Source organism: Otolemur garnettii, unplaced genomic scaffold, assembly GCF_000181295.1.
Source record: "Otolemur garnettii isolate 467f Iridium unplaced genomic scaffold, OtoGar3 scaffold00011, whole genome shotgun sequence".
In the NCBI taxonomy this organism is placed as follows: domain Eukaryota; kingdom Metazoa; phylum Chordata; class Mammalia; order Primates; family Galagidae; genus Otolemur; species Otolemur garnettii.
Genome location: NW_003852406.1, coordinates 4,461,665 through 4,473,425, shown reverse-complemented (window position 1 = coordinate 4,473,425; position 11,761 = coordinate 4,461,665). Strand labels below are relative to the sequence as shown.

At 39.7% G+C, this 11,761-nt stretch overlaps 1 protein-coding gene across 1 annotated transcript in view; it reads right to left on the bottom strand.

Moving 5' to 3' along the window:
• The window catches only part of SCG3 (secretogranin III), a 47,995-nt gene that overhangs the window by 19,433 nt on the left and 16,801 nt on the right, over positions 1-11,761 (bottom strand). The window contains exons 8-10 of the mRNA XM_003784359.2: positions 11,557-11,673; positions 7,384-7,467; positions 4,420-4,557 (exon numbers count right to left, since the gene is read on the bottom strand). Of these exons, the coding sequence (XP_003784407.1) occupies positions 4,420-4,557; positions 7,384-7,467; positions 11,557-11,673 (339 nt within the window). The remainder of the gene's footprint in view (positions 1-4,419; positions 4,558-7,383; positions 7,468-11,556; positions 11,674-11,761) is intronic.

Genomic DNA, 11,761 nt, shown 5'->3' with positions numbered 1-11,761 from the left:
GGCACTCTACCCAGTTTGAGGTTGCTGCCATGGCACTCTACCCATCACTTAAGCCCAAGAGTTGGAGGTTGCTGTTAGCTGTGATGCCACGGCACTCTACCCAGTTTGAGGTTGCTGCCATGGCACTCTACCCATCACTTAAGCCCAAGAGTTAGAGGTTGCTGTTAGCTGTGATGCCATGGCACTCTACCCAGTTTGAGGTTGCTGCCATGGCACTCTACCCAGGGTACTGCCATGGCACTCTACCCATCACTTAAGCCCAAGAGTTGGAGGTTGCTGTTAGCTTGTGATGCCATGGCACTCTACCCAGTTTGAGGTTGCTGCCATGGCACTCTACCCAGGGTACTGCCATGGTACTCTACCCATCACTTAAGCCCAAGAGTTGGAGGTTGCTGTTAGCTGTGATGCCACGGCACTCTACCCAGGGCACTCTACCCAGTTTGAGGTTGCTGCCATGGCACTCTACCCATCACTTAAGCCCAAGAGTTAGAGGTTGCTGTTAGCTGTGATGCCACGGCACTCTACCCAGTATGAGGTTGCTGCCCTGGCACTCTACCCAGGGCAACTTAGTGAAACACTGTCTCAAATAAATAAATAAATAAATAAAAATTAAAAATAAAACAAAACCCCCAGAAATAAGTGTTGGGAAGGATGTGGAGAAATTGGAACCTTTGTGCATTGTTGGTAGAAATTTAAAATGGTATAGCCACTGTAGAAAACAGTACAGTGGTTGTTCAAAAAATTAAAAATGGAATTACCATATGATCCAGCAATTCTACACACACACACACACACACACACACGAAAGGAAAGCAGGACATCAAAGAGATATTTGTACACCTATGTTCACAGCAGCATTATTTACAGTAGCCAAAAGGTGGAAGCAACCACAGATGACTGCATGGATAAACAAAATACGGTATAAATACATAGAGGGTGCCAAAAAATGTATGTACATTTTAAGAAAGGAAAAGAACTGTATTAAAATTGGAATACTACATATATACTATAACAAAAGATGAGTACAAGTCACTTCTTTTAATTGTAGAAGTCAAATGTGACTGGAGTATTACAAATTTAATATAGTTTTTCCTTTCCTCAAATATATGTACTTTTTTCGGCACCCTCTGTATATACACAATGGAATATTATTCAGTCTTAAAAAGGAAAAAAATTCTGACACTACAACTTGGATGAACATTGAGGACATTATGCTAAGTGAAATAAGCTCAGAACGAAAGGACAAATACTATGTAATTCTACTTATACGAGGTCCCTGGAGTAGTCAATCCATACAGACAGAAAGAACGGTGGCCAGGCTGGTAGCTCACACCTGTAATCCTAGCACTCTAGGAGGCTGAGGCTGCTGGACTGCCTGAGTTCAGGAGTTTGAGACCAGCCTGAGCAAGAGCAAGACCCCATCTCTACTAAAAATAGAAAAAAAGTAGCTGGGTATTTTGGTGGGTGCCTGTAGTCCCAGCTATTCAGGAGGGTGAAAGAAGAGGATCGCTTGAGCTCAAGAGTTTGAGGTTGCTGCCATGGCACTATACCCAGGGTAACTTAGTGAGACTCTGTCTTAAAAAAAAAAAAAAAAAGAAAGAAAGAAAAAGAAAAGAAAATAGAAAGTAGAATAGTGATTGCCAGGGACTAGGGGGAATGGAAAATTATTATTTAGTAGGTACAGTTTCACATTTTTGTTGTTGTGTGTCTTTTTCCCTCTCTTTCTTTTTCTTTTTTTGAGGCAGGATCTTACTCTGTTGTCTAGGCTGGAGTGCAGTAGAGAGATCAGAGCTCACTGCAGCCTTGAATTCATGGGCTCAAGCAATCCTCCTGCCTTAGCCCCATGTAGCTGGGACTATAGCCACAGGCCACCATGCCTACTTGATATTTCTATTTTTTGTATTGTCAAGCTAATCACAAACTCCTGACCTTAAGTAATCCTCTTGCCTCAGCCTCCCAGAGTGCTAGTACTACAGTTGTGAGCCACTGCGCCCTGCCTAGAGTTTTGGTCTTTCGACATGAAGAGTCTCCAGAGATGGATGATGGCAATGGTAGCACAATAATGTGAATGTACTTAGTGCCTCCAAACTGTACACTTAAAAATAGTTAAGATGGTAAATTTATGTTGTATGTATTTTATCTTCAAAAAAAAGATATTAGAAGCAAAGTTCAGCATCTGTCCAGAGAGGACTTATGGTTAAATTGAATTAACAGAGCAGCATGACGGGTCTCACAGGGAGCTCAACCTTTCCTTGCTCGTGACAAATGTTATTAATTGATCATTTCAACAGCCTTTCCTCCTGAGCCCAGATACACCTTTCTCCACATAGGCTACTACCACACAATTGGAGTTGATATGTCAGCACTGCCAATATAGGGGAAAACTGTGATGGTCCATGCTAGAGAAAAGAGGAGTACAATAAAAACTTCATCATAAGATAGGAAAAATCAACATGAACTGGACATATTAAGAAAAAAGCGTTTTAGCCCTGTCCCCCCAAAGTCCCAATAGCTGAAATAGAAGCAGCTTCTGTCATCATAATCACCACCCGTTTGAAAATATATAACCCAGGTTCAGATCTCTAATTATGCATACACATATGAGCATTTTCTACAAAAAAGAACCAGAACTCCTTTTTTTTTTTTTTAAGCCAGGGCTGGGTTTAAACCTACCACCTCCGGCATATGGGGCCAGCGCCTACCCTTTTGAGCCACAGGTGCTGCCCCAGAATTCTCTGAAGAGGAACTGATTTCATGTCTTGGGAAAAGAAAACTCAGAAAGGGTCTAGAATATACTGTTCTTGGGAAGCAAAGATTGTATGCAAAAAGGACAAGAGAAACTCAGGGAGCTCCCACGCCCAAGCTATGCCAATTTAAGCATAAAATCATCATCATCAATGGCAACTGGAACAATTTAAATCAATAGAAATAGTTAACATAAAGTATTAACAAGAGTAGTAATATAAAAGGGAAACAGTTTGTAATTTTATTGCTATTATTGAGTTTTAAGGCATTTTAAGGCATTAAAACTTGTTTCTTTTCCATTGGATACACAGACATTGTTAAGTATTGGTCTATTATCAGGTACGAACCTGAACCTGCTTCTCTTTCTATCAATAGGAAAGATTGGTAGGGAATCTGTAAGCAGGCCAAGAAATCCCCTCAAAATGAATAACTATACAATGAAGATGATCAGCCCTTGTGGTCTTAGATCATACCACAACAAAGAATAAGTAAAGTTTATCCACAGGTGGCCACTGATAGTTGGTTATAGTAACCACTGAAAATTAGCTGGGTGCTATCCCCTCTACCCCAAGAGAGCACTAGCCTACTTAAGCTCCCTGCAGATGAACTTTCTAAGGAGATAATAATAAGACTTAACTAAGGTTCCAATTATGTCAAAGAGCTCAATGTATCATAATGACAGAAAATTAAGTCAGATTCAAGCTATCTATTCACCAAATCTAGTAAAGACATTGAGTTTTAGTAAAAGAAAATCTATCTGAGACACAGAAATGTAAAATTTCCATGTGTAACTAGCCCAACTTCGTAATAAAAGGGGCTTAAATCATTGAAAAATAAAATTAGATCCAACATTCTGACCTGAAACCAAAGGGTTAACTATTCAGAACTGACAACCTCATTAAATCTTTTTTTTAGAGGGTCTGGTAAATTTCTGAAATCTTAGGAAGATGTAAATCTTATGTTGTGTTGATATATGTTTAGGCTATTTAAGACTATTATATGCAGGGTGGACATAAAGTTTGTGTGCAATTTACTATTTAATTGCACACAAACTTGATGTAATCACTGGTTAAATAATTCATGAAATTTGCTGAATTATTTTTGTTTTGTTAAATCCATAAATTTTGGTGACTTTGTTGAACAAGTAGCATGTAACTATTTAGAGGAATAGTTTAAAGGAATATTAAATAAGTTTAAAAAGTAATACGGGAGAGTTGGCCACCCAAGGGACTGTAACAAACTGGTTAACATACAGAAGTGGTCAACATAAGGAACTAGGCCTATTAGCCTGATCTGTACATGTGGTGCCTGTCCAGTCCATGAAAATTAGGTCAACTTAAGGAGGTGGTCAATGTAGGGAGGTGGTCAGCTATGGAGGTTCTACTGCATTGCTCGATAAATTCTTCAGATTATAAATTACACATTAAACAAAACAAGCACAAAAGTCCACTGGCCACTAAAGACCGTCAAGAAATAAACCAACTTGCTATACCAGGAGACTCAAAACCATTAAAAAAAATTACTATTCAAATAAAGGTACTACAAGTCTTTTCTATATGGATCACACCCATTTCTCAGATTTGGTGGGGCTGCTCCTTGGACCACCCTACCTTGAGAGGGGACAGCTTTCACCTCTCCAATTTCATTGCTAACCTAGAGCTCTCAATTTTGTACCTTTGGGTTCATCTGTCTTCCCTCCTGGGTTGGAGTTGCCATCTTTTGTAGAATCCTTCAAGGTTCCGTACTCCTTTTCCATCTTAGCAGCTTCTTCCTTGGTACTGTCTGTCTCTTCGTGACTCTTCTCTGATGGTGCTGTAATCAGATTGTGAGTTGTTGTTATAACTGTATTCCCTAGCTATTAATTCATTTAGAGTACAGAAATAAAATTCATTGGAAAGATACAGTTTGCATCCAGATCATCTTTTGAACTGAAATAGATCTGAGTGATAATCTCTAGTCCAACCCCTTTACCCCCACTACACACAAGAGGAAACTGAGGCCCAGAAAGCGGAAAAATATGGATGACTTCCACTGAATTAACACAAAAGCTGGAGCAACCCCTCAGCTTTCTAGATTCTGATTTAGCATTTTTTCCTTTCTGTGACACTGTGTCATCACAGGGTAAATTATTGGTCTTTTTAAGAACAGTCTATTACTCAGTAACAGTTTACTAGCATCTAAGGATTTGGAGTTATGGCAAGATTCCTCTCCTTCTGCCCGTTTCTTCACACTCCCTTACCCTGGTAACTCTAAATGCAAAGAAGAGACTTGGATTCTTTTTTTTTTTTTCTTTTTATTTGAGACATAATCTGTAGCAGCCCGTACAGCTTGTGGCTAGGAGGAGTGAGAGTTATAAGAAATACCTGTATAGCTCAATAATGGAACACCTTGGTGGAAAGGGTATGGGAGAGATTTAGCTCTCCTAACAAGCATGAGAGCTCATGAGATGAGAGCAGTGGTGAATTGGCAGTCTCTACACCTGTGGTGTTGAGAAGCATGAGCTCAGCCTTATATAAGGATGGAGGAGCAGGCAGTCAGGGAGTGTACACTTTCTATCACGAACTCGCTTACTCTGACTCTGTCTCCTCTCCTGCCTGCAGAATGCCAGCACGGTGTCTCTCTGCTGAAAATTACCAAGCCCTACTAAAGACTAAGATCTATCTATGCTAAGAAGAATGCTTTACTCTAAGACACACACACTCTCACTCTCTCTTCAACTAAGGTAGATAGCCCTCAGGCACCTAAGAGAAACTGTTCCTGAGCAAGGTAGCTTAGCAGTCTGTGTCTGGAACCTACCTAAGCCGGCCCAAGACCTGGCCGGTTCTGGGCCCTGACAACAATCTCTCTCTGTCACCCTGGGTAGACTGCTGTGGCATCATACGTCACAGCAACCTTAAACTCTTGGGCTCAAGCGATCCTCCTACCTAAGCTTCCTGAGTAGCTGGGACTACAAGTGCCTGGCTATTTTTTCTATTTTTAGTAGAGATGGGGTCTCACTCTTTCTCAGGCTGAGGTCTTGAACCCCTGAGCTCAAGTGATCCACCTGCCTCAGCTTCCCTGAGTGCTAGGATTACAGGGGTGAGCCACTATGCCTGGCAGAGACTTGGACTCTTACTCTCAAAAAAAGATAATGCTTGCTTACTTCCCATTTAAAAATAATTACATTTCCTTCTAGCAAATCCAATGTTAAATTAAAAATCATAAACCTTGAAGTAGGTAACCACTTCAAAACAACTGTTGCCTTCCGCAGCCAATAAAATATATGGAACGTCAAGCAGTCTAACAACAAACCTTTTTTAATAAAAAAAATTTTTTTGAGGCAATCTCTTACTGGCACCCAGGTTAAAGTGTAGTGACATGATTATATCTCACTGTAGCTTCAAACTCCTGGGCTCAAGAGATCCTTGCACTTCAGTCTACCAAGTAGTTGATACTATAGGCATAAGCCACTGAGCCTGGCTAATTTTTAAAAAAAATTTTTAGAGGGTAGAGCCTGTGGCTCAGTGAATAGGGCACTGGCCCCATGTACTGAGGGTGGCAGGTTCAAACCTGGTCCCGGCCAAACTGCAACAAAAAAATAGCGGGGCATTGTGGCAGGCACCTGTAGTCCCAGCTACTCGGGAGGCTGAGGCAAGAGAATGGCCTAAGCCCAAGAGTTTGAGGTTGCTGTGAGCTGTGACACCATGGTACTCTACCGAGGGTGGCAAAGTAAGACTCTCTCTCTTAAAAAAAAAATTTTTTTTTTAGAGATGAGTCTTACTATATTGCCCAGGTTGTTCTCAAACTCCTGGCCTGAAGCAATTCTCTCACCCTAGTGCTAGGATTACAGACATGAAACACTGTGCCTGGCCTGGTTTTTTAAATTTTTTTTCTTAATTATAGAAAAAACAGAGAAGAAGAAAGAAATCAGTTTTTGACACACGTAAACATCCACTGGGGCACCAAATTATATATAGAGATGCGTAACTTTTCTCATAGTTGTAGAATAATTTTGTCCTTTGCTTTTGTCATGAATATCATTATGGAAAGATATTTGCAGGTATTAAAAACGGATTGAAAACATATTTTAAAAAGCCATATATTATTCCATCAAGATTATATACACAACTGCTGTGATAGGGACAAAAAACGTAAGTGTCAGAATTTGCAATTTGCAATCTTTTTTCTTTCTGCTCCACCCTCCTCCTTGAAAGGAGGCTTCTTAGCATAGCTCAGTTCTGTGGTGTTCGCTCTGCTGGGCAGGGGGATGGGTCGAGGTGCAGAAGTGAAGAAGCCAAGAGAACAGAGTAAATCAAGACCAGGGTCAGTAGTCCAGAGGGAGAGAAGAAGATGCCTAAAGGATTGCAGGAAGGATTGCTCAGTTTTGTGATGAAGCCCCTTCCTCTTGACCTAAGTTTGTTAGCCAGCTCCTAAGAATCTTCCACAAGATCTACATAATACTTTCGGGGGTCCAATTTTTGCATTGGGCCTGGTCACAAAATAGCCAAGAGTTATATCCCTTTAATCCTATGGATGGTTTTCAGATTTTAAGACTTTTTGGAATCTGTAACTCTTTATTAATGTTTATTGAAGTTCATTATTTACCACTCAAAAGGGTTATTCTTCTAAAAGCTAAGAAAAAAATTAAATGAATCATACCTGGGAAAAGCTTACTTTTATTGTCGGTAGCATTTTTTTCTAGCTTGTTTTTGGTTTGAAGAGCAATCATTTCATCCAAGTTTTCTAAAGAGAGGAAGGAAAGAAATACAATTTTATTCCCTAAGAGATGACATCAAACTTTTACTGAGAATGTTTAAATGTCACCAGAAACATCACAACAGCAATTCCAAAACCCTAACACTGGAAGTAAGATGCTCTGACCTAGATTTTATCTCTAAAAATCATAGACTCAGGATGGAAAGGCATATACTGGTAGTTTGAGAACCTCAAGTTCAGCCTCATACTCAGCTAAAAGTCCCTTCTATATCTCTGTGGCCACTGCTAGAACACTTCCCAGGTAGCCACTTAGAGTGGACACCTGTGGTTTTGACCTACTCAATGCCTTGTAGAAACTGTACTTTGATTTTTCTTTGGGAAACCCAGCCCTCTTTTGTTCTCAGAACACATAACTATAGTGGTGGCAGAGTAACCCAAGCCTGACTAATCAGGGTCTTCTAAGTCAATGAAACTCAGGGCTAGCACTACTGATGGAAAGAGGGTCTCTTTCCAGTGGAGTGATGTACTGTGAGGATGGGAGATTGGGGCTGTGCCACTATCTTGTTTCCACAAGGGGCAGCCTCTCCCGAATGAGTCAATATACAGAAGGTTAGAGCTGCGAGATGGGAAGGGATCATTTTCTCACACTTGGTAGAATTCACAAACTAAAGCCAGACTACCTCTTCCCCCAACCCTACTGTGGACTTTTTAATTACATAAGGTAATAAATTCACTTAAGCCAAACAGTTGGATTTCTGTCATTCGAGACCCTCACTAATTCATGAGGTAGCCAGTCCTATTCTTAGGTCGTTTTAATGGTGAGAATTTCCCTACTCAAGTTAAGTTGCAATCTGTATCCTTGTTTTTGTTCTAATTCTGGTCTTTGAAGTAACATCATATAAATGTTACCAAACAAGAGTCTAGATTGTGACTCCTCAAGGTAGATGATAAATTAGATCCACATTCTTTGTTCTCAGTTAGTCAACCAGCCACATATATTTTCTGAAATAGTGGTCACAGCTAGCACCTTTTGTGATCACTGCACACTGCTGAGACCAGAGAGAAAGGCGGGTCACTGCTTGCCACGGCTCAGCTGGGCGTGGGAAGGCCAGTTAAGGCTCTTCACTTAGGCTGCCCTGCATCTTCAGGGGATGAAGGTGGATTTCCATGGCAGCAGAAGCCAAAAGTCAATGTGCTTATACAGAAAAATTCTTAAAAACATAACTTGTAATCTGACTAGAAGAGTGATTTGTAGTGGAGAAAATTAAGAAAACAGAAAATTAGTTTTAAAAATCACACTTATTATACTCAGAGGTATTTTGGTACATTTCCTTCCAACTTGCTTTCTATATGTGTGTGTGTGTGTGTGTGTGTGTGTGTGTGTGTATTTTTTTAGCACCAAAATTGAGGTTATATCCTAAATGGCTTTAAGCATTCAGCATTTTACCATAAACATTTCTTCCTGCCACTAAATAGTGTATATAAACAATATTTATACTGCAGATATAACAAACATATATAATTATTTTAAAAACACATTTAAATACGATTTTAAAAGTCCATGATAAGAATAGTTTATTTTAGATAATCTTCTCTTCTGGAGTATCTAGTCTATTATTACTTTTTTGCTCCTCTAAACCAACGTGTGCAACAGAACTATCTCCAATGATGGATGTATTCATTTCTGCGCTGTTCTACGTGATAGCGACTAGCTACATGCAGCCCTTGAGCACTTGAAAAGTGCCTAGTGCAACTGAGAAACTAGATATTAAATTAAATTTAATTTAAATTACTTTTAATTTAAATACCAATTTGTGTTTGGTGGCTACCACGTTGGACAGCACAGCTATAAACTGCAGTGGGAACACGTGCTTTGCACTTAAGCCTTTGTGGTATTATTTACATAGGATAAATGACTAAGTTCTCAGTCACAGGGTATGGATATGAAGTAGCTGTTTTTCTGAAACATCTTTGATGTACTCTTAAAGGAATAAAGTAGGCCATATTTTTACTATGAAGCTCTGCATTAATATGAGCCCATTTTTGTTAAGATAAAGGAAATTACATGGGTATGCACACATACACATACTTAGACATAGATGAAAACACCTGGATGGCATGGATATTGTGATTTTCACTTACTTTTATTTTTATTTATTTTTGAGAAGGAGTCTCACTCTGTTGCCCAGGCTAGAGTGCTATGGTGTCATAGCTCGTAGCAACCTTAAAATCCTGGGCTGAAGCGATCCTCCTGCCTCAGCTTCCCAAGTAGCTGGGACTACAGGTACCCACCACAATGGCGAGCTATTTTTTTCTATTTTTAAAAGAGATGGGGTCTTGCTCTTGCTCAGGCTGGTCTCAAACTCTTGAGCTTAGGCAGTATCTATCTGCATTGGCCTCCCAGAGTGCTAGGATTACAGGTATGAGCCACCATGCCTGGCCAATTTTCAATTCCTTTTAAACCTCTTTTTGCATTGAATGACTTTTAAAAATAAAGTTATAAATTTTATAATTATAAATATGTTATTTAAATATATACTTGTTATAAATATATATTCTTTTATAATCAAAAAATATTAAAACTATTTTCATGAAAAAAAGGGATTTATATAAAGTAATTCTGGATTGTCTTGTCTTATGAAATTTCCTCTCCTATTTAATTCTCCTTCCCCTATCAGAGTTGGTGGCTATGAGATCATGTCATCCAAAGTATATTGAGGATGAATGGCATTTGTTGATTAACTAAACTGAGCAGGAAAATAAAAAGTTTTTTTTTTTTTTTTTTTGCAGTTTTTTGGCTGGGGCTGGGTTTGAACCCACCACCTTCAGTACATGGGGCCGGCACCTTATTCACTGAGCCACAGGCGCTGCCCCCAAAAAGGTTTTTTTTCAACAAACAAAAATTAAGCACTTGCAATGTGTCTAGTGCAACATGAGAAACTAGATTTTAATTTTTTGAGGGGCGGGGGGGCCGGGAAAATTACGTTATGTGGGGGTATGTGGGAGAATGTAAACACAGTAGAACCTCTGTAAAGTGACCACCCCAGGCATTTGTAAAACTGGTGACCACACGGAGGTGGTCAACACAAGGAACTAGGCCTACTAGACTGATATGTACATGTGGTGCATGTCTGGTCTATGAAAATTAGGTCAACTTAAGGAGGTGGTCAGTGTAGGGAGGGGTCAACTATGGAGGTTACACTGAACTTTATATTTATTTATGTATTTATTTATTCATTTATTTTTTGAGACAGAGTCTTATTATGTCACCCTCAGTAGAGTGCCATGGTATCACAGCTCACAGCAACCTCAAACTCTTGGGCTTAAGTGATTCTCTTGCCTCAGCCTCCTGAGTAGCTGGGACTACAGGCACCCACCACAACATCCAGCTATTTTTAGAGACAGGGTCTCACTCTGGCTCAGGCTGGTCTTGAAGCTATGAGCTCAGGCAATTCACCTGCCTGGGCCTCCCAGAGTGCTAGGATTAGACATGTGAGCTACTGTGCTCCCAGCTAATTTTACAGACAGAATCTTGATGTTTCTCAGGCTGATCTTAAGCTCCTACCCCAAGCAATCCTCCCCCGTTGGCCTTCCAAAGTGCTAGAATTATAGGTGTGAGCCACTGCACCCAACCTCAGAGTCCTTGAATTCATAGATGCAGAAACTGAGGCCCAGCAAGGAACAGTGACTTCCCCAACATGACAGAGCCTGGGACTATGAGTTAGGACATCTGATGCCCAGGCTAGTGCTGCCCACTGACATCAGAGAGAAAATCAAGACTCTTAGTTCCACCTTCCATACATAATTGAAACAAACTAGTGAGTCAAATTATAATAAAATTGTCTCCATAGAGATTATTAGAAAATGCTAATAAGACAAAATATAACAAATATGAAAGGTGTGTACTCAAGCCGGATGTGTAATAATGAAAAGCTAAAAACTTCTGGTTAATTTTATTTGTATTCGTTACCAAACGGGGTAAATTCTGGTTACCTGGATGATTTGGACAGTTTTGGCATAAATTATCAAATGAGTGAGATAATTATTGCTAAGTTCCTAACTTGCTCTGAACAGTGAAAACTACCAGAGTAAAAACAAAACAGATAGGATTCTCACCAAGGTAGGAAACACCTTCTTCTGGAGATATTGTGCCGTACTTGACCATCATCTTCACAAAGTCAATCAGTGTTTTCATGATAGTAATCAGTGTTTCTTTCTCTTTTGCCTCTTTTTCTATATAAAAGAACAAAATTAAAGAAAATTAGTGGAGTGCAGCATCATCTTTCACTGTTAGTTAAAGACGTACAACATCTTTTTTTTT